The sequence below is a fragment of the Rhinolophus sinicus genome, linkage group LG05 (assembly GCF_036562045.2).
Source record: "Rhinolophus sinicus isolate RSC01 linkage group LG05, ASM3656204v1, whole genome shotgun sequence".
Taxonomy (NCBI): domain Eukaryota; kingdom Metazoa; phylum Chordata; class Mammalia; order Chiroptera; family Rhinolophidae; genus Rhinolophus; species Rhinolophus sinicus.
This window is the reverse complement of record NC_133755.1, coordinates 20,425,716-20,449,352: the sequence shown is the minus strand read 5'-3', so window position 1 is coordinate 20,449,352 and position 23,637 is coordinate 20,425,716. Positions and strand designations below refer to the sequence as shown.

At 45.5% G+C, this 23,637-nt stretch overlaps 1 protein-coding gene and 1 pseudogene across 4 annotated transcripts in view; both read right to left on the bottom strand.

Annotated features, from left to right (window-relative positions):
* Positions 1-415: 415 nt before the first annotated feature.
* Positions 416-2,248, bottom strand: LOC109449235 (phosphatidylinositol N-acetylglucosaminyltransferase subunit C; annotated as a pseudogene).
* A 16,001-nt stretch (positions 2,249-18,249) lies between these two features.
* Positions 18,250-23,637, bottom strand: part of LCLAT1 (lysocardiolipin acyltransferase 1) — a 159,094-nt gene continuing 153,706 nt past the window's right edge. For all 4 annotated transcript variants that reach the window (XM_074331846.1, XM_074331848.1, XM_074331849.1 and 1 more), the window contains exon 6: positions 18,250-22,157. In XM_074331846.1, coding sequence (XP_074187947.1) covers positions 21,655-22,157 — 503 coding nt within the window. In that variant the 3' untranslated portion in view covers positions 18,250-21,654. The remainder of the gene's footprint in view (positions 22,158-23,637) is intronic.

The following is a 23,637-nucleotide window of genomic DNA, read 5'->3' as shown; positions in this document are numbered from 1 at the left end:
GAACGGATGAGCACCTTCGCCACCCAAGCCTTTGGTTAATTTTTTCCTTTGAGCTCTGTTCTCCCACCCACATTAGTCTCGTGCTTCCAGGATGGAATTCTGCTTTCAAATCTTATCCTACCCTGTTTCCCCGAAAATAAGACCTAGTTGGACCATCAGCTCTAATGCATCTTTTGGAGCAAACCTTAATATAAGACCTGGTATAATATGATATAATTAATACTATAATATCATAATACAATATAATACCAGATCTTATATTATAGTAAAATAAGACCAGGTCTTATATTAATGTTTGCTCCAAAAGACACATTAGAGCTGATTGTCTGGCTAGGTCTTATTTTCGGGGAAACACGGTAGTTGGAAGGCTCCTGTGTCAGCTTACCTTCACAATGATGGAATGAAGGTCCCTAACTTAGCTGAGGAACCTGGACAAGTCTTTGATTTCAGCCTCATCCCAAAGCCCATGAATGCTTTCTTGAAAAAGCTGTAGGTGGATGAGGTAGAAAGGCAAAGACAGGAGCTGGTCACCAGCAGAAGGGCAATGACGATGGCTCCCCCCGTGCTAATGGACAGCAGGCCTCCCAAGGCTGAAAATGCGAAAAGCAGGGTGATTCCCATAGCCGCAGGGAGTACCCATGCGTGTCTTCCCTGTTTTCTGTAACATGGGCCACGGGCAAAAATATGGATGGCAAATGTCACCATGATGAAGGCATGCAGGGACCAGGAAAAACATGAGGCGAGGCGGACAGAAGCAAAGATGGCCACGTTTGCAGACAACGTGCTGGACACAATGGCAGCACGGGTGCAGTAGTGGCGGAGGATGAGGTGGCCTAACACCATGAAGACAGACATAGCACAGAGGGTGTCAGTGCTGACAGACTCTGTCAGGGTCTTCAAGATCTTCGAGAAACCGTGTGTGAAAGCAACGAAGACCAGTGCGTTCTTCACCCACCGGTCCGCCTGCTCTTCTCCATCCTTCACCTCCATCAGTGAGATCAAGCAAAATATAGCCAATCAATGCAGAGGCCAGGCTGGTCCCAAAAAGCCAGTGTGTGGGGGGGGGAGGGGGAAGAGGGGGCAAAAGACCCTGGTCCATATACCACCAGATGACCACAAGACACTGCACAGACACTGCATAGCTGCTGCACGACCATGCTGGACTCAAATACCACAGTCCATCAGCGGTATTTCCCGGCATAGATGTTTTCCCAGGGCTCTTCCAGGAAACGCCAGTCCACGTAGCCCTCGGGAAAGGGCTGTCACTCATACAAGACCTTCTGCCACCTGATCTCCTTGGTGTTAGTTCCAGGTTGGGCTCATGTTGTCCTTTCCCTGAAACTCAGGCCAGTTCAATTTTCCTTGCAGAAGTCCACGTGGTTCTCATTCTTCATAAAGTTTTAAAATAAGACCTCTCTGGTAATTCCATGCTGTGTTCTGGTTGATATTGTGCCGGTCTTCCCTAGTTTTCAAAGGCAGCAACCCAGGCTAGGTCTGCAGAAGATGAGATTCTTGTTGGAAGCAGGACAACACAGCCAAGGTCCTGCCCACCAGTTCATAGAGATGCGCGGCGGGGACACTGCAGCTCCTGTCTCCTTTCCCATCCAGGGCATTGCCTCGCTTTCATCTTTTTGTGTAACGAATTACATTAACAGCTTATGTAATTATGCCTACTCATCTTTACAGTCCCGGGCTAAACTTGTTCATGACTTTACAATCCTGGGCCAAACTTGTATACATGAATGAATTGTTTAATAGTTTGGTCAAGATTTTTGCACCCATGAGTTCATCAGTGTTTGTTGAACTATAATTTTTCATTCACTTCTCTTGTTTCCTTGTTTTGACAGTTTTACCAGCTTCATTAAAGAGTTAAGAAACTCATCTCATTTCTAGAACAATTTGTGTTTTAAAAAAAGGTATATTTAGTCCTGGAATTTTGTATGTGTGTGGGGTAAGGAGGGGCTAGCCTATGAAGCTATCTAAGGGTTTCTTTTTTAAAAATCATTGTTTAGTCACCAATTTAATTTATTTAAATGTATACTCAGATTTTATATTTCTCATTAAACAATATTTAATTAATTTTTCTGTAGGGTATTATCTATCTCATCTATAATTTTAAAGTAGTCAAATAAAATTATTTGTAATACTTATTTTTAACCTTTCTTCCTTGATAAATCTTGCTAGAGATATTTCATTCATCTGTTCAAAGAACCAGATATGGGCTCAATTAATTCTCCCTACCATACATTTGTGTTCTGTTGTACTAATTTGTGCTCTTGATGCTATTGTTTCTTTTCCTCTCCTCTCTATTTGAGTTTATTGCTCTTCAGTTGGGTATTAGCTTATTAATCTTCAGTTTTCCTGATTTTCTAATATAAATACTAAGTTCCACTCTAATTTCTATCTTAGCTGTATTCCACACATTTTTGATATATTTTTACTGTAATTCAGTCATAAGAGTTTTCTAGTTTGCATTTTGATTCTTTTACCCGTGATTTATTTAGATGTGTGTGTGTGTGTGTGTTTAGTTCAGTTTCCAGGTACATGAGGTTTTATGTTGTTTTCATCCCTGATTTCTAACTTACTTATGTTGTGGGCAGGTACTGTGATCTGTATAGTACTGAACCTTTCAAAGTAGTTGACAGTTGATTGGTTCATGCATAGTCAATTTTTGTAAGTATTCTGTGTAGATAGGTGGGTGGATGGATAGATGGGTGGATAGATGAATGAAAGGAAGGGAGGAAAGAGGGAGGGAGGGAGGGATGTAAGAAGGGAAGAAAGGAAAGAGGTAATTGAGAACAGTATAATTCATTCTAAGTATATGGGAGAAGAGTATGTATTCTCTAATTAGTAAGTGCAGAATTCTACATTTAAATCAAATTCGTCACTAGAACTGTTCAGATCCTTTATATCCTTACTGGTTGTTTATCTTTATGCCCTAACAATCATGATAGAGATTGCTAAAGTAGCTCACTATGATTTGTCAGTTCCTCTTTCAAATGCTCTCAGGCTATCAATTTTTCTGATAGCACAATAGTTATATAAGATTTCTCTTTGCTTGTGTTGCACTGGTATATATTTTTCCATCCTTTCACTTTTATCCTTTGTAGTCCTTACTTTCTTAAATATGTTTCTTTGGATTCCCCCCCTTTTTTTTGTATGTTTTTTGCAAACAGAATATAGTTTCTCTCTTTCAAACAATACAACAATTTCTATTTAAACCAGCAAGTTTAATCCATTTAAATTTAATGAGATGATTGATATGTTCAGATTCATTTTTGCAGAGATAAAATGGTTTATATATCTATATGTACATTGCTTTTTAATTTGACCTAAATTTTTTAACTTTGTTGAGATTTAATTGACATACATACAGTAAACTGCAGGAGGGAAGATTGGCAGGAAAGGATGTCTCTGGATTTGTAGAGCCAGTGAAATAAATCATCCATCATTGTCCCAGGAGACCAAAAGCTGGTGCAGCCAGGCAAGGTTCCCCCCTATTATGGGAGCTCCAGCCCTGCCCATCAGGATCAGCCAGCACACGGGCAATAGAAGAAAGCAGCATAGCTCACAGTGCACCCCACACCACAGCTGTCTGACTGCTCTCTTCTCTCCTTACTCAGCCCTGACCCCCATCTGCCTGGGGTCCTTGCTCAGGCACAGCACTCGCTCTGCTATTTCCTCCTCCTTCCACTTCTAGGGTTAGATCTCAGCTGGCTACCACGCAGGCTTTTATCTCTTCAAGAACCTGACGCAACACCCAAGAGATCAGGGGTCACACCAGTATCCCCAAACCCATGTGTGGAGTCTACCTACCAGAGAGCAATCTCCAAGAAAGCCAGGACATGGAACAGCAGCCCCACAGGGGTGCAAAATCAAGGGTGGAAAGACAGACACAAAAGATATCCTCCATATGTTGTGCAGGGGAAGAGAGGGTTGTGGGACAGTGTGATCAGTATGAGCCACTTTGCAAACTGGTTTTGCTCATTGTAAAAGCAAGAGAGAGAGAGAAAGAGAAATATAAACTGAAAACAAAATGTTCTTGTCAGCCCAGACTCCTATCCCCAGCCTTTGTGTCCGGGAAGCAAGCTCTATTATTAGTGTTTTGTGAACTCTTATTTTTCCAAAGTTATTCCATATATAAAATAGCACATATATGTATGTAAATAGGTTACACATACACACTCACACATTATATTAAATCTTAACACCAAATGGAGCCATTTGTTCATTGCTTCTTTCAGTCGTTCATTTTAAACGGACTAGACAGCCCAGTCCCTGCTCTCAGAGTCCAGAGGTAGGTATAGACAATCACCAATAAAAACAAAAACAAAAGCAAAAACAAAAAAACCCCACACAAATGAAGGTATAATTAGAAATTGGGGCCCAGTGGGGAAATATGTATGAACATCTGAGCAGAGAAGCCCCGCAGGTGAGAGTCACGTCATCATTTAATGGACAGTCACCAGCAAGCTGAGTGCCCAGACCTGGACATACACACATTCTCTTCAGGGCTCTGATATGCTTCCGATTAAGAAGCAGAGCTGTGACTCACTGCCCACCATCTGCTGCACAGGGCTCACATGACTCACAGCCCCCACCCCACCCCATCCCCCAGGAGTGCTTCAGAGGAACAAGACAAAAAAACGATTCCATGTGACTCAGGCAGAGAGAGGCACAGCTTGGCCTGGCTCACGCCCACTTCTCCCTCCCTGTCTGAAAATTGGTGGTGGGCACTGCTCTGGCCTCCAGGTGACACATCTTTTCAGGGATATTCTGAGGGAGTGACCATCCCTTCCTGGCACAGACCTGCAGAACACTTGCTGTGATTAGGTGATTCATTTCCCAGGCAGGAGCTGAGCTTGCCAGGGGAGAAGTGAGAAACTGTGGCTCAGTTCCACCTCCTGCCTCTGCAGGGCCCTCCCGGACCACACCTTCCTGCAGAGAGTCCCAAAGCTGGGTCTCTGGTCCTCTGGCCTGCCAAGGCCCGGGCTAGTGTATGTGTGCGTTTGGCCCTGCCCCAGCCCCTCAAACTCCACACACGGAGCAGAGCTCACCATCCTCTCCAGGAGCCCACCTCTGCCTCCTACATCTCCTTCTTGAATTAGTCCACCTTCTGCCCTAAATCCTGGCCTTGAAATCCTGGCATTAGCTTCAATTCATCCCTTTCCCTCACTCCTGTCACTGAATCCATCCCAGTCTGCCCCTTCCATTCTCCTGCTTCTGTCTTCTTTCATGCCCTTTCCTCCACAAGGGCTCTTTCAGGCACCTCCTCACTGGCCTCGCTGACTCCAGGCTACAGACTTTTCCTCACTGCCCTCAACATATTTTCCTAAATACATGTTGGTGGCAATTCCTCACCTTCCCCTGGCATCTCTTCAGGGTCTGCAGCAAAGACCAAACTCAGGCCATGGATGGCAGGCAGGTGACAGAAAAGAGGAAAGCAGGCTGAGGGTGAGTTAATAAAGGGCTACAGTAGGGAGTGGTGAGGACTGGGGCAGGTTGGAGGATGCTCGTACCACTTAGGGGCGTCCCCCACCCCCCAGCCACAGCTAAGTGTGGCCACAAGGGAACCAAGGCCCCGACATTGTCAGACCTTCCAGAGTTTCACAAGAACCCAGCTTTGTTTATGAAACTTCTTAATTTATAAAAGTTGGTAACTAATTCACATTTGAAACATTGACAGTTTTCTTATGCCTGCATTTCAAACCTTCCTCTGTCTGGATCTCACCTACACTTCTAGCACCGTCTCTCAGAGCCACTGTCTTCCCTACTTAGGACCCAAGCCATGCCACACTCCCAGATATTAGGCTGTCGGTCACTCCCAGGACATGGCTTGCCTGTCACACGTCCAAACCCTTGCTGATGCTGTTTCCACACTCCCCTGTACTTTCCCTTTGATGTCTGTCCAGATCCAATCCAGCAAGGGAGGGTTACCTCGCTGCTGTTCCTTAGCCCCACATCCGGTTAGTTACTCCGTCCCTCTCCACGTTGTTTGCCCTGCATATTCTACCTCTGTCCTAGTACAAGACACTGTCCAACATGTGTTATCAGCTGTATTCCCATCTACCTTTCACGACTGGGGACACTCAGGTACAGAGACTGGCTCTTCTTTGCAGACCTTGCGAACATGGTCGGCACCTCTGAGATGGTTCGGGAACTGTGCTCATTAGAATTGCAGAAAATGGACTGACACCGCCACACAATGTGGATTTGGGGATCAGGGGTGTCCGTGTCCCAAACCCATTGCACCTCCAGGGCTGCCTCCTTGGCCTCGCTTGCTGGGCTGCACACCCCACTTCCCTGGTCCTCCAGCGCTTCGCCCCAGCCCAGCTTGTCGGCGTGGAAATCAGCACCTGCGGAAGTTCTGAGTCACTCTCTGAGCTTCGGCCGAATGCTCTTCGCAGGCCTCGTCATTAGGAACCTGGCCCGTTCTTGCTTTGCAGTTCCCCCCAGTTTATGGGTAAAAACATCTGTATGAACATGGGCCTTGCCAAAGGGTTTGCAGTTACTCCCCTCCCCTCCTACTGCACCTGAGGTCCTGGTCCCCTTCCGGCTGTTTACGACTGTTTGCTGTGGAAACGGCTGGCTTCACGGCCCGGGAGGGAGCAGGTGCGGAGGCACCCGGAGAGCAAATGAGTTCATGCGAGTCGATGAGCCTGCTTCTCGTTCTGAGCCTGAGGAGCAGGGGACGTGGGCCAGAGCAGCTCAGGGAGGACGTGGAACACAATAACTGTGGGCCGGTTTTCCGGGAGGTGTGAGCTGGATGTGAAATGGCCTCCAGATGTGGGTCTGAGAGGTCCTCTAAAGTTTGAAGCTGAGCTTTTAGCAGTCTCCCTGTGGGGAACCAAAGGGGCCTTCAGGAGGAAGCAGCTCTGTTCATTCCTTTGCACATAAACCTACTCTCACGCCCCCGGTGCTGTGTGCAGTGGCTGGACCCTGGGCTGTTTAGACATGAGCATCTAGAAGGGCACAGAGCTGCTTACAAGGGCACTTCCATTGCAGGGACCACTTTCACCCCTGTGTTCGGTTCACGTTTAGATGAGAATGGTTGTCACGTGAAAGGCCTGCTGGGCCTTGGTGGTGGTACTCGTAGGCTGAGGACTTACCAAAGCGAGAAAGACAACCTGTGAAGGGACCAGCACCCACTAGCAAATGCCCTTATTCTACGTCTCTGTTCAGATCTTTCATTCAACAAGCTCTTTCTGAGTTCCTCCTGTGTCAGAAATTGGTTCGAAGCTCTGCAGGACACAGAGACACAACTCAGGAGTCCTAGCTATGGGGTGCTTAGAATCCACTAGGGGAGATAAAATACACAAATCACTTTAAGTGCTACAGCCACGAGAAAGGAGCTCAGTAAGGGAAGGAGAACACCTATGAGGATGGCAGAGCCTCCACATGAGGCACGAACAAGGAGTTTGAGCCTCATGTGCAGACACTGGGAAGGGGTGCTGACAAGCAGAATGGCAGGGGGTACAGCTGGGGGAGTGTGGGGCTGGGGCACATAAGAAAGGCCCAAGAAGGCTGCCCCTTCGAGCACACTTGGCCTGTGGCTTTGTGACTTTGGGAGCCGGTGGGAGTCCACTTCATGGCAGTCCCCAAATTGTCGGAGACAGGAACTGGCTGTTGATGGAGTTGGCTAATGAAAATGGGAGTCTCCTCCTTTTGGGCCAAGAGGCTGTTTCACAGCTAACATGGAATCACAACGCAGCTGTAGACAAATGAAGGACTCAGATCCCATCAGCAGTGTCTGATTTAGGAGTCCAACTCCACCAGTCCATTGGGTCTAGGTTGCTGACCCGAGGGTCAAGGCAAGGCCCTGCAGCTCCTGTTTCAGGAAACAGTCAGTTGCCAGGCTCCTTCTCCATGACATTGGCCTTGACATTGTCTGGCAGAAGAATGTTCTCTTTCTGCTCCAAGACACAGGAGGTTTTCCCTCTAAGCAAATGATCACCTGTGGTCCATAGTCAGAGCCTCTGTAACCTCATGAAAAGTCATGTTTCTATATGGAAACCAAGCATCTGCCAGGACTGGGAGCCCAGATTGTTTTACTATCCCTTCTACTCAAGGTCAAGACCCTTGCTACACCACAAGAACGTACCCAATTCTCCTTGAATAAGGTGAAGCACAAGTCTTCAGCTACGCCTCCCACTCCCCACTCCTCTCCCACCCCCTCGTGGTGAATTTCTGTCTGTTTGGAGTTTTCCTTCTCCAAAAGTTGAAGAACTGACTTCTGTTAGGCCAAGGCTCTCCCAGCAGCACCAGGCTGCCCTCAGAACATTTCAAAGTCCCACCCACAGACCAGAATGACCTTGAGTCTGCTGAAGACAGGTTGCTCGAGCTTGAGCTTTACTGACCAGGCAGGACAGAGAGCTGTTGGTCCCCAGAGGGTGGGTTGGAGTGGTGAATGGTCAACGGTGCAAACGAGGCAGAGATGCAGAGCCAGAGCTCATCCCATGTTCGCTAATCAATGAGCATTAGGGCTCCTGTATCCTCAGTGGCTTGAGGAAGAAGAGGGGGGAGAAGGCAACGCCGAAGCAGCTCTGTGGTCCCCAGGGCCTCCCAGGGCTTTGTTCTATGATGAGAAGTTCTGCACATGTGAACATGTCTCCCCTTTTAATTCCCCAAGGCTGTCCAGAATTTCAGAGATACTGGCTACAGTGTGTTGTCCCCAGGATATCTACCAAGAGAGGGTGGGGTGGAGACCAGCCGTGGGGGCAAGGGCAGGATCTGGGACCCGAGAACCCTGCCGACGGCTTTGTCCTTTGCCTGGGTCTGCATGTAGCAGATCTTTGACACATAGCAGGGAGTTGCTTGGATAGCAGGGAGGACGGCTGCAGTCACCAGGCCGCAGAACGAGGAATCTAAGAGAGATTCTGGAGCAGGTTTGGCACAGGACGGAGAAATGTGAGATGCTGGTGCTACTTTAATGTGGCAAACAGATGCCTTAGCCCAGCGGCCTTCCCCCAATTGATAAGCTGCTGTCCCCAGTTCCACCTTTCACCACTGCGACCCATCCTTCACGCAGCAATAATGATCTCTTTATTTAAAACAACCCAGATTATATTACTCCCCAGGACAAGTCGCCAACACGCATATAATACGCCATGGACATTTTAGGCTCTAGCCTACAAGGCGCTGCCTGAACTGTCCTTGCCTCCCCCTCCTCCTACCACTCTGCACCTCAGTTGCTTTCCTGCAGAGCCTCTGCCTCCTCAGCTGCCCCCATCCACAGCCCAGCCCCAAGTAGACTCAGTCAGTGCTGGTTGGTTAAGTGAGCAAGCCGACTTCAGCGGCCGATCGGATCGTGTCTGCCCCACCATCTTTTCTTTTCCAGCTTTATTGCGATGTTATTGATATGTAACGTATGTAAGTTTAAGGTATACAAAATGATGATTAGGTAGCATGTGTATATTGCAAAACGATTGCCACAATCCTGTTAGTTAACACCTCCATCGCTCCCCATGGCTTTTTGTGTGTCTGTGTGGTGATAACATTTAAAATCTACTCTCTTCCCTACTTTCAAGTATATTAATACAATATAGTTAATGATAGTTACCCTGCTATGCATTAATCCCCAGGTTTTATCTATTTTATGGCTGGGAGTTTGTACCCTTTAACTAACATCTCCCCATTATCCCCATCCCCCAACCTCCAGCAACCTCCATTCTACTTTTTTATTTCAATGAGTTCAATTTTTTAGATTCCACATGTAAGCGGAATCACACAGTATTTGTCTTTCTCTGTCTGACTTGTTTCACTTAGCATCGTGTCCTGAAGGTCCATCTGTGTTGTCCTTCTTTTTATGGCTGGATAACACTCCTGTGTGTGTATGTGTGTGTGTGTGTGTATCTCACATCTTCTTTATCCAGTCATCATTGATGGACACTTAGGTTGTTTCCACATGTTGGCTATTGTAAATGAAACTGCAATGAACGTAGGGGAGCTGCTATCTCTCTGAGATAGTGTTTTCATAAGTAGGATTGCTGGATCATATGGTAATTCTATTTTTAAGTTTTTAAGGCAACTCCATACTGTTTTCTATAGTAGCTGCGCCAATTTGCATTCCCACCAGGAGTGCATCAGGTTCCCTTTTCTCCATATCCTCGTGATACTTGTTATCTCTTGTCTTTTTGATGAGAGTCATTCTAACAGGTGTGCAGTGATCTTACTGTGATTTTGATTTGCATTTCCCTGATGATTAGTGATGTTGAGCACCTTTTCATGTACCTGTTATCCATTTGTATGTCTTCTTTGGAAAAATGTTTATTCAAGTTCTTTGCCCATTTTTAAATCAGATTATTTTATTTTATTTTATTCTTGCTACAGGGTTGTATGAGTTCCTTATTTATTTTGGATATTAACTCCTTATCAGATAGTTGGTTTGTAACTATTTTCTCATATTCTGTAGATTGCCTTTTTATTTTGCTAATTATTTCTTTTGCTGTGCAGAAGCCCCTCCATCTTTCCCAATACCCTCCTTCTAAACAAAAGGACCTCACTTTGGAGTTATTCAGTTCCACATCTGAGAAATGGAGGAAAGGCTCATGACCCAGCTTCCTTCCATCACAGAATGCTATGAGATTCAAATGAAAGAATGGGTGAAAATGGGTAATGGGTTTCCAGCAGCATTCTGTAAAATTCTTTGACAGTGTCTGGCCTCTTCCCATCGCCCCAGTGGGCATGCGTCCCGCACGGGGCAGGGCATGCAGTAGGGATGCCATTGGCCTCAGTTGCTGACCAGGCCCCATTCTCGTCCTGGGCCCTGTGCAGGGGGAGTGGTGGGAAGACGCTGCCCTTTGTTCTTCCTAACAACACCCCATTTGGACATTTGCAGACCCCGCTCAGGACTCCTGCGCCTTGACCGTCCTTTGATTCCAGCCAAGAAAGATGATGCACTGGCCCCGCCTCTCCCACCATTGATACCTTTATTCCTGGTCTCAGTAGGAAGATTGTGGGGATGTCTCCTAACAAATGAATGGGGAGCACATGGCTTGGTTGAGTAATATTCTCCTACAGTGGAAAAATTGCCGCCGCAGGCCTCCACATGTTTGAGTAAAGACAGGAGTGAGTGAATGGAATGAATGGACCAACCATGTGGCTCTCTAGGGGGAAAGCATCTCGGAAAAGGAATCACAGGGCAAAGAATGTTGAGGCAGGAGTGTACGTTTCACCCAGCTCCCCCAAACCTTACCATCTCACATAACCAGAGGGCCGTCAGCAAACCCAAGAAATGAACACTGATACCATAATGGCAACTAAGTTACAGAGCTTATTCAATTTTTTACAGGATCCCACTTTGCATTTAGTGGTTATGTCTCCTGAGTCTCCCCCATTCCCGAATCTGCAGCAGTTCCTCAGTCTTTCTTTGTCATTCATGACCTTGACACTTTTAAAAAGTACTGGACAGTTAGTTTGTAAAGATTATGCATTTGGGGCAAAATGATGTTGTGCCCTTCTCAGGGGGTGCGTGCTGTCAGTATGCTTTGGTTCTGGTGATGGTAACCTAGATCAGATGGTTACGGTGGTATTTGCCAGACTTCACTATAAAGTTATCATTTTTCCCTTTGTGTTTAATCACCAATTTATGGGGAGATATACTGTGAGGCTCTGTAGCTATCCTGTTTCTCATCATATACTTTTTCTCACTAAATTTAGTACCCATCAATGATTCTTGCCTATGACAATTATTTCTGTGGTGTTTGCCCAATGGTGATTTGCTATTTCCATCATTTCTTTCTTCTACACTTAGTAATTGTAATGCTACAGTAAGGAGGACTAATTCCTTCTCCCCTATTTATGATGTGTTCAATTATTATTTATATCCATATGAACTCATGCATATTTATTTTATTTTGTAGGTTATAATCCATTTGCATCAGTTTGTGTATCTGGTTGCTCGCATTGTTCCAGCTTTGACGATCGAGTGCTCCTTTCAATGGACGCCTGTGTCCTTTACCTGCCACATGGGCGACACTGACATTGGACTCCACAGGCAGATGTCCTGGTGTAGTACTCTGGAGTGGGGCCTGGCTTTCGCACATCCTTGCAGCTCTCCAGGAGGTTCTGTTGTGTAGCCTGGATTCAGATCCATTGATGTAGCTCAATGTCATCAGTTTACAGATGAGGAAACGAAGGCTCAGGGAGGGGAGGGACTTGCTGAGAGTTATAGCAGCTGAGTCGGGGGCTGGGACCATAGCTCTTTCTCCCATTTTCCAGGCCTGGGCCTCCCCACACCTCCTTCTCACGTATAGTGCTGGCTGCTGAATCACATGCCAGAGAAAATGGACAGTCTGGACAGTGGTTCTTACAACTGGACTGACCTTTGTCAGCCCTTTCAGAGGATCCATCAGGTCAAGCCCGTATCTCTGGCTCCCTGTATGCCCTTCCCTCTGACCGGGTGGTGTCTGGGAACACCAACACGCAATTCACCTTCTTCATTCTCAGTCTCTCACAAGTGTACAGTTTTCCAGAGGCTACATGATGGGTGATATTTAACAGACTGACTACAGTAGCAGATATGGGAATTCAGCTGTCTTCTTAAGCCATACATTAAAGAGATCAGCAAAATAAAACAGTGCCATACTTCTCACTAATCTTTTTCTTGGAAAATAGTTATTTGTCACAAGAACTACATTATATGTGTGAACATGCAGTAGGTTTATTATTTTAATCAATGAATAAACCAACATTTTAAATATTTGCCACAATAACTATTGATAGATAGAACCCGTACAAAGTATTTTGGACTTCTCTATAACTTTTAAGAGTGTAAAGAGGTCTCAGGACCAAAATGTTTTTCTAGAATATTCTAGAAATGGTTTTCTAAAATATTCTGATCAAATGGGATATAACAACTTAAAAAAAAAAATCTCTGCTGTTTACTACCTTCAAGTCCTTTCAGCGCTGGTGGAATCTCAGAAGGTTCCATCTATCAGGCCCTGTCCAACTGCACTGCCCAGGAAGCAGACTCCTAATCTCTGACTTCCACAAAAACATAGAAGAGTTTACCAGAATGCACACAGGCAAAAAGCAGTGCACCTCAGACATTGTGAAAATAATGGAGATTTCAAAAATAAATTTGACAATTTTATAAGTTTATGAAAAATAGTAGAATAATTAAAATATCTGATAAGGAAGTTGGTCTTTGAAGGAGCTGTGATGCAAATGTGATTCTCAAGTGGTAGCTGGATCCCAGGGAAAGCAGAGTAAGTTCCAGACAGGAGACTGAGACCTTCTTTATCATTTCACGTGCTGGCAGGGAGGAGCAGTTTGCGCTGGTGAGTCATGAGGCGTTTCAGCCCCAAGGTTTAAAGAGGCAGTGATAAAAATGTAGATTGCATGTTGGTTTTCAGTTCAAATGAATCAGGGGATAAAAGTTTCTTGAGCGCCTGCTGTGTGTCCAGTGCAAAGATGAATGAAATCCAGTCCATGCCCTTAGGTATGTGTGCTCTGCTGGAGACAGAAGTGGGGTGGCTTTCAGGGCAGTGTGGTGAGTACCACAATGCAGGGCTGCAAAGTGAGGGCCTCCCTGGAGAGAAGGCACCCACATCTCAGACAGGACTTCTTGCAGGTCGCAGCCTGGGAGAACACCTGACAATCAGCCTTCTCCAGCCTGGCCATGCCTGAAAACCACCTGAGGAGGGTTACCCCTAAACTGATGCCTACGCCATCTCCATCCTGGATGTGGGATGGGGTGGGGAGGGCTGGCTGCCTATAGTTTTAAAAAGCATCGGGTGACTTCCATGTGCAGCCAGGGCTGAGGACCATGATTCTAAACTAGACTTTCCTGGGTCTCTACGGCCTGCAGCAGGGAGCAGAGACAAAATTCATTGGGCCCAGTGGAAAGGGAAGGCCCTTGCTCAGAAAACTATTGAGACCTTCAAGATAAGGACAGCAGGGCACTGAGCCAAGGAAAGGACCCTTCTGAGCCCTGGACCCTGTGCCACCACCCAGATGCATGCCTGAGAAGCCAGCCTTGTCTCTGCCTCTTAGTTCCCCAGCCACCACCTTAGAAGGACCCACAGCCAACTTCTCATCCTTGGTGACGCTTCTGCATAGAATCACGGGCTGGCTCTTCAAGGCAGCTGGGCCTCCAGCCTTGTGTGTCCTCAGAATGAATGAAGTCATCGCTGAAGCAGAAGGCAGGCAGGGAAGAGCTGGGCTCTCTGCACGCCTGCTCTCCTTCTCGAAATGACCTCATGCTTCCTTAAAGCCTCGTGTGTGCTGGCTTTTGGCTGCAGGCCCAATCTCAAATCTGTCACTGTGCACTCACACCCTCTGAGTAATTTGTCCCCTTCCGTGGCCCACTCCCTGCACGCCTGGAGGCCAACCAGGGGAACCAAGTCTGCTGCTCAAGTCCCTGGTAAGTACTGGTCACACTAATGACTGTTTCCCAGTTGGAGTTGAGATCTTACGGAATGAAGAGGTGAAGTCTCCAGCCCATGGGACGGAAAATTCCCATTGTGGCCTGTGGTCATTTGTAACTTTACAACAGTTTCTGGAAGTTGCGCTACCAGCTACTGCTGGCAACACCTACTTAGCCCTGTGCCTTGGACCAAGTGGCCCCAGGGCTTGTGCCCTCTCCTGGCCAGCTGTGCTCAGGGATCCTGCAGCCCTGCTGCACCCACACATTGGCACCAGAAACAGGCCTATGCCTTGGACAGAATGTCCTCTCTTCTTTACCTTCTTCATTTCTGTCTCATTGGCTTCACACCTGGAAGGTGGTGCTTCCTAAACTGTGGGGGGTTTTTTTTGAAAGAAGAAAAGTGGGTATATGGGCAGGAAGGGCAAAGAATAAAGCACATTTTGGACAAAGTTTCTACTTTAAAGAATCCAGATATTAATATATTTTGATAAATCATATCATTAGTCAAACATGGTTTGGTTCTGGTTAAAAAAAAAATCTATTTATCTCAATTTTTTTTTTGTTTTGTTATTTTAAATTTGTAAATTTCTGGCCCAAGCTTTAGTTTAGAACTGGATCCTTTATGAATGACTTCCAGGGAATCGCTGTTAAGAATTCATTGTGTAAAAAGAATAGATAAGGTGCTGGGCTGAACACTGTTTGGGATAAGAAACATATGAGACATCCTTATCTTTGCTTTCCAGAAGCTTATAATCCAGCTGAGGCGATAAGACTAAAAAATAACTATAACATAAGAAAGTATGTAATATAGTCAAGCGGGAGTTGCAGAGAAATAGCATGACAGGAGGACATTTCAAGCTAGATTGATCAGGGAAAGCTTCAGGGAGAAAGTGGGATTTGCCTAGACTTGGGCTGATGAAGAAAGCACCTTTCACAAGTGAGGGTTATGAGCAAAGGTGGGAAAGGACAGGGGACACTTGAGGTTTGGGACATCAACCAGGTTTGTGTAGCCAGTTATGTTGCTATAAAGATTCACTCCTGGGGAAATCCTGGGCCTGAGGTAGGGCTGGGTTGGGAGAACTGGAATAGGTAGGGTCTACGCTGCCCAACGATCAGTAGGAGACCTCCAAGGGCTCTGAGAAGGGGTTTCCATCGTTAACTTGGGCTGTGGTGAGACCACCTGGGTCCTGTGTACTAAGACTGGTATGTGAACTTGGAGTAGAGAGAGCTGCTACGTAGCAGGTTCCCAGACTTGCCAGATGTAATGCAATAGGAAGGAAAGGCTGCCCCTGAAGAGGAAGGCACAGGTGGGGTGACAACTTGACCTTCGAGGCAGGTCAGGGAGGAATGGGTGATATCACGAGATTCTGCACTTGCAGTGCTAGAATGAGAAGCACATCAACCAACAAGGAGAGATGTTAGAGCTACGGTTATTTATACGTCCACAGATTTTCCAGGGAAAGAAAAACGCTTTCAGTACTGTATTGCTTAAGTCTTGATGACTGAAGAATTCAGAGGGGCCGATTGTTGATGAGGCTGTCCGTGCACACCTATGGGAGAGCTTGGGTTCCCCTGGTGTTGCTAGAGAAGGCTGCTGAGACCCTCTGTGTCTCGCTGTGTAGGGGTCAGTGGAAACCATGCTGATTTGCTCCTCACTCCACTGGTGGGTTTGGGAAGTTCTATAGTTAAGGCAACATCTGGCCATCTGCATCATTTCATCCTATTCGTAACAGTCTTCTTAAAATTCATCCCACCCCTGTGCTCCAGGGGAACAAACTCCACCCCTAGCTCCAGGAGGCAGCGAGTAACCCAGAGATGTAACCCCCATGGTATTTCTGGGCAAGCAAGTGGTTCAGGAATGATCATTGAAACCTAATTTAGGATTTTGGCTGAGCCACAGGGGAAGAAGTGTAGGGACAGAGCCCCAACAAGCAGTTTCCAGGCTCTCGGCCTCACATAGAAAGGTGCTGGCTCAGGTAGTAAATGGCCATCAACTGTGATTGGATGGCCGTCAGCTGTGGCTAGTTGGCCGTCAGCTGTAACCAGTGAGCCATTGGCCACTAATATAACTGCTGTGGCTACGCTAGCAAGAAAATGGGGGCTAGCAAGAAGATGGTGGCTGAGCCTGCAAGCGGTGCAGTGAGGGTTGCGAACAGTGTGGCTCCTGCTTCCTGTGTCTCCAACCCAGCCGCCAGCGAGAATATAGTGATATGACTCCCCTACTTATGGCTCCGTGGGTGTTCTTTTTTGGCCTCACCATATCCTACATTCTTTTGTGGGGAGCGGGAGCAGAGACCCCGCTGGACGCCCCGCATGACAAGAAGTCTCTGGTTCTTTCCCAGTGGACTTGAACCTGAGAGGATGGAGGGCTGAAGAGACTGCAGGCATCTAGCCCCTATGCAGGTCCTGTGAATCAAGTCAACGCAGCTGGGAGAGCACAAGTTGTCTCTTAGAAATTTACTTTTAAAATGTTACTGCATGACGAGCGCCTTGTTTGTGTGTAGATTAGTTTCTGTGTACATCCTGGGGCTTCCTAGCTGGCTTCTGAAGCCCACCCTCCACAGGGAGTTACTTAAGCCCTGTGTATAATCTATCGGTAAAATGAGGAATGTGGAAGACAGGTGGGTGGCTAGAAAGACTGTGTTCTCCTCCCTCCCCTTGTGTAAACAGTATGTAGAAATCCCACCAGCCTTGAAAGCAGCTCTCGAAGTCTGTGCTCTCCTGGCCCCCTATGCCTGGCCTGCATGCCCCTTTCCCAGAGAATGACACTGTGCACTCCTCACAGAGTGAATCTTTCAAGCAAAGTGCTTGTTGGAGAATCTGAAGACAGAATGAGCTTACAAGAATAGGTTCTGTTGGGGAGGAAAATAATTTCCCTCTACCCTTCTGAGTTCTTGGCTGGGACCCCCGTAATAAAAGATTAACAAGAGAAAAACCAACAGAAGTTTATTAACATGTATCCCTCAGGTACACATGGAAGAAACCTAGGAAAAAATGAGTAACTCCCTGAGGTGGCTTATAATTCGGCCTTAAATGATTATCTTAAAGGGGAAAACGAAGGGGGAAGTAGACCTGTGAGGGGAGAGTCGATGACTTTTAGAGAAGATGAATGGGCCCTTAGAATAGATGGGAGGTATGACAGCTATGACAGTGTCTGTCTGGGTGTGGTGTGGACTTCTGGTCTCCTCTCTTGTGACAAGAGTCAATGTTCCCTGGTTGATGAAACTCCCAGGGAGGGGATTTATGGCAGTTGAGTTCCTTTTTGAGGGTCTGTCTTTAGGCTGAGTTCAGAGAAAGCCTGTCCTCACTTTGCCATTTCTCAAGTGCCTACAGCTCAAAATCATCAATTTACCAAAGTGGCATATTTTGAGTGAACTTCTACAATCGTATTTTGGGGTGGCAAATTCTGCTGCCCTTCAGTTTTATGATTTCTGTGTGTATGTCTCTTTGCTAAGCACATTTTCATACATTTGTCAGGTTTTGGTCCAAGATTTGCTTTCACAGGTAAACTCCCTGATAGTGGGAGGTGGGGGGACTGCAGAGTCCCTTTTACCACTTACAGCTGGTGGTGCTGGTATTTACCATAAAAGCCCCACACTTGTGGGATGACTATCCTGCCCTCAGGGCTGAATGAGAGATGGAGGAAAATCAAGTTCTAATGACATTCACTAATCCTGAATTCAACTGTGGCCTCTGGACTTTTTTAATTATGCAAGCAGTATATTCCGTTCTTGCTGAGACTTTTTTTTAAACATATGTGAAAGAGTTCTAAGCAATCAGCTCTTTCTGACTATTACCTATGGTAAGGCTAGAACAATGTGGGAGAACGAAGTAGCACCCAGGCAGTCCTGCAAAAACAGAAACACAACACACGTGTAAACTCTACTTAATTCACTCCACTTTATTCTGGGATCTATATTACAGATAACACAACTCACATACATACCAGTAGACATTGAAAACTAAGGCCATTCTGTGAGTTATTTTTAAAACTTGGTGTTTTGTACACAATGATTTTTAAAAAATAAATTACCAAAACCAAGATTCTCATCTGAAATAAAAATGTAAGGTCAATACAAGACAACTTTAGGGCCCTATCTAAGCTGAAGCTCATCATGTGATGAGACCGTTTTTGTTCTCTACAGCATAAATAATAGCTCTAAGGCAAGCACTGCCTCAGCGTCAAGCTCTTCTCCCGATGACATCATAAAGTAATGTTTACCCCAGTGGCCAGCGGCTTAGAAACCACTCCCAGTGAGTAGCAAAAAGACACTTTTACCTAAGAAACGCATTCCAGGATTTGTGGAACAAGAAAAAGAAAGGGACCCGTAACTAAGGCACTGAAAGCACATTATTTATATAAAGAAATGTAAACAATACCAACAGGCTCCCTCCATTAGTCTCTATTGTAAAAGTGCACAGGGCATGGTGGTGGCGGCCAGAGTTTGAAGTCCAGGTGAAATGGGAATGTCTGCCCCTTTCGGCAGAATGTACGTACAGTTGGCTCCCATGTACGGTTTCTGACTGGTGCTGTGGAAGCTGTTATTTCCCCCTAATCTGTTTTAATGGTATAACAAACAAGGAAAAGTTTTATTAGGAGTTTTAACTGCTGGGCTTGGTCTAACATTTATTTTTTCTTTTAGTCTCTTACCACGTTCTCCTACTGAATTTCACAATTACTCAGGCTTGTTTCATCACAGATGTCTGGTGGAAGAACTTGTGAGCTAATCATTCACTGCCTTTCCTTGTGGGTTCCCATTTTAAGTAGGATGGCTCATGGCGTGTATAAACCACACTCGCTTTATTTAAAATGCATCTGAATGGTAAAGATTTAACCATTGGACATACAGCCCTGTAAGCATTTTCAAGTCCACGATGTTTACCTTCAAAGGGCTGAAAGGGCATTAAGTGTGTGTCTAGCAGCCACTTGAGTCCAGTGATGACGTGGAAAGGTGTGGAGGGATCAGTCCTGAGTCCAATCCCAATACTGAAGTGGATTAGTTTCTACCTGACATTCCGATCGCAACCATAGGTAGTTCTAAGTGCCAGGTCATTAACTGCATATTTCTTTAACATTTTTTTTAAATAAGAAAAATATCAATGTGTAAGAAAACACAAATAAGCAACTATTTTTCTTTCTGAAGTTACCATTTCTAATTCTTAAAAGTGTAATGTCTGTATTTCCCAGTTTTAGTGCTTATGAATTTGGGGTAGGTAAAAAAAAGTTTCCATTTTATCTTACATCTATTTTTGTATGATCAAAAGAAAACATTTTTCAAAAAGAAAGAAAAAAAGACTTCCCCTTTCACAAGTTTCAGAGAGTTAAAGAGGCCATGTTATACCTTGAAGAACGAGCTCTGAGAAATTGGAGGAAGGGCAGTGGAGAGACAGTATAAACACCTGAGGGGGGCGGAAACCCAGCTTTTCTCTTTTACCCAGGACAAATGCAATCCTGACTGTTAAACTATTTCTGTGTTTCCAAATATAACCAAAGGAAGTCGGAGAGAAACCTAAATTAGAAACCTCCTTTATTAAGAAAACAACAGCAAAAAAACCCTTAAAAACTATCCTTCTACAGCTGGGTTTGCAACAGATGTACGTAATGGCTAATTAGTAGCTCCTGGCAGGATTAAAAGCAGCCTTGAGGGAGCAGTTAAATATAGGTTGGTGCTTTTCGGCAGAGGTACTGCTGCTACTCTCCCAAACAGAACTGTGTGTCAACATCTGTCTGCCGCAACCAGTTCTGCTAAAAGAAACTGCCTGGTAAGCTCAGCTCCTGCCCTGCCCTGCCTACCTGCCACAGCAATGCACGTTTCCATTGTTGGGTCAAAGTCACTGTGGAGCCAAAATGAGATGTAATTAAAGAGAAGGTATTCATGCCCAAAGAGTAGATAAAACAATAGCTTCTGAGGCTAGGTCAAAGCAGGAGGAAAGCTGAGAGATTTGCCAGCAGCTCCAGACTTGTCACTGCCTCACTTCCTGCTGCTCTGACCAGTATCTTCTCACCACACAGCATAGCACAGTAGTGCCCAGCTTGGGGAACGTGGAAACAGTGACCACACACGTTTCAGGCCTCAGAAGGAGGTTAGTGTTGTTGGTGTGCTGGATTTTCCACTGACTTTAAATGACAGGAATATTTAGTCCAACAATTGGTCAAAAATGGGTTCAAATTTTACTGTTGAAAGAGGAAGACTGGACTGAAAAAGAGAGCGGTTCCCCCCTTGCTATCATTAAAAAATGAATTCATTTTGGTGTTATTTTGGTTTTAAGAGTAAAATTTGTCAAGGCTACACTGGTTAAATTTGGGATAAACCACTACTGCCCTGTTTGTTGTTGTTGTTTGAATGGCAGAAGTTAGAGACCCATGTTCACATAGAAAGTACACTAACCTTCCTTTTTGGGGCAGGTTTTAAAGAAATATTTCAAAAGATGTAACTTCACAAGAGAGTTTCTGACTGCAGTAACAAGGTTCTACGCTTTCCTTTAAAAAAGTGACTTTTTACTGTTTTTCACATAGAAAAAGCTACACCTGCCCACAAGCTGGAAAGAAACCAGTGCTAAGCATGCAAGATTAAGTAGCAATGAAGGAATAAACTGTAAGTAACTCCTATCTTTAAAAATTCAAACTGAGGCTTCTAAGTGGAGAGCCTGCAGTTGCTACCTGAGACACGTCCAGGTCTTATTTTCCACGTGAAAAAAGGGCACAGGTGGTCTTCTGACGCCTAGGTCAGCACACGGCAAAAAGCCAAGATTTTATGAATAATGAAGGACTTCCTATCAAAATGTTTGGTCAGTTTAAGGACAAGAGATTTCTGGTTTCTGGTCTTAAGGAAGGATGCGATGGTTTGATTGGCATAGAAAGGCGTTTGGGAGGGAGGCCCTCACCCACAGGCCAGTGCCAGCACTTGCTCTGGGCCAGCGCTCGCTCAGGGGCCCCGGATCTGCCTCTTGTTAGGAAACAGGATTGGGCCTTGGGGAAAATCTTGTGTGTACGTTGTCTGCGAACAGCCCGGTGATCATTTAAGAAGACTCTGTCTCTGTCCCGAGTTATTTCACAGCGATAGCTCCCTGCTATGTGTATTGAGATTACATTCAGAGATTTAAAAAAAAAAAAAAAAATCGTGTGTAGCAATATTTTCCCACAAAACTTAGTGTGAAATATCTTTGACGAATAATGATGATAGTAAGAAACATCTGACAAGGTCATGCAAAAACGCATCTGTTTACAAAGGCTTACAACATTTCTAAAGTATTCCCTAGGTCGTTACATGGTGAATCTTATAATCTTACTCATTTTTCTTTGCATTCAAATGTGGCTGTTTGTGTAAAAAACGGTAACATGCAAGTTCGATGATCTCCAGTCCACCAAGTAGTCTCTCTTGCAGTACTAGGATGACAATGGTGATTATAAAATACCAGCGAACAAGACTGTACGAGTATATGAGCAGGCACATTGCAGGGCTGAACAGGGTCCAGTAGAGCATAGAGAGCAGCTTGACCACCAGGACCCTGAGCTCAGACTTGCAAGGTGGAATTACACTCTGCCCAGTGAAGGAAAAATTCTTCCCCCCCTGATAGAAGGAGCGTAGCCGTTCTTCCTTCTCCTCCCAGCGCTTGTGGCACCAGAGCTGGAGGTCCTCCTTGGACGCGGGGAGGGTGTCTATCGGGTATCGGCGGACGTGGAAGTGGATCTCCTTGGGGAAGTCTCCTTGGAGGAGGTGCCTCTCTGTCTGAGGAATGTTGTGAGGGTATGCCACCGTGATGTCGTGGACGGCATCAAGATTCTTACCTAGGTTTTGGGAGAGAGAAAGATGTAAGGCGTGATGATCAGTTCGGGAAGCAATGCTGATTCACAAAACCAGGAAAACATTCTGGACAGACTGAATCATGACGAACAAACACGGGCTCTAAGTACTGGTGTTCGGGGCACTTGGGCCAGCGTTTACCAGTCATTTGTAGTTTCCCTTAAATCCACCTACTAAGTACCACAGAGACCTTTAGAGAGAAATCGTCTTCATTCATAGAAACAGGAATCTGCCGTTCTAGAGCTGAATGGCGAAGCACATTAAGTCAGATTGGAGACAGGAATAAAAGAGCACAGGACCAGCCCTGTTACAGCAACAGGATTCACGGCTCTGAGACCTCCTGTGAATACACCCTTTTCTCCAAATAAAAATGCAAGCTTTCTCACCTTTAACCCAGTATCACCATCACAGCTACTGGAAAGAAAAACTCAGACTCAGACTTGATACAGTGGTCAGAAACCCATGTAAACTTCCCTATGACTTTTTATTTTGAAAAACATATCAACTTGAAGTCCGAGTAAGACTCTGACCCAGTATCTCATCATCCTTCGCACTCTCACGATTAATCACTTTGGGGTTAAGGGTTTTCAGCAAAGTCATATACTAGATGCTGGAGATAAAAAGATAAATAAAACATGGTCCCTAACCTCACTCTTTCCCAGGAATAGGAAGACAGGCAGAGTGCCCTAAACAGACCAGAGGGCACATATAAAGGGTGGGAAAAGGCAGGGAGGGGGCAGGCCAGGAGCTGGCAGACAGAGAGCACTAACAGGAGGCTGGAAGCATCCAGTAAGGGCCCTCCTTGCCAAGCTTTAGAATTTGAACTCAATTCTGTAGGTGGTAGAGAAGCACCTCAAATGGTGGAAAATCACTTAAGGATTTTTTAACAGAGAAGGGATCAGACTGTTTCATTTTAGCAAGATTACCTTGGAGGCAATGACAAGAATGGTTTGAGAGGATCAGGGGTAAGAGAGGTAGGAAGGGTAATTTGATGGTCATTATAAGGCAAGAAAGGCAAGAAATGAAGAGGAGGTAAGGGCCAAAGGAAGTGACGTGTCTGAAAGAAATTACAAGGAAGAACTGACGTCAGATTGGTCAATTGGATGTGACAGGATAAGGTGGAATGAGCCCAAGTTTGTTTCTGGCTCATGGTACTGAGCGAATGGCGTTTGAGCTTAGAAATGTTTTAAGTGGAGCGTTAGATCTTTAAGGAATCATGAGGATCACTGAACACTGTACACAAGGCCCAGAGAGGTTAAGCTTTTTGCCCAAGGTCACACAGCATGTTGGTGCAGTCTCTGAATGTTGCTTTCTTCTATACCATGTTATCTTCAGTGAGAGACTTTTAATGTGGACTTTTGATGTGGACTTTGATAATTGTAATGTAGGCAAAATTAATCTGTGGTGACAGAAATCAGAACAGTGGTTGCCTATGAGGATGGGGACTGACTGGAAGGAAGCATG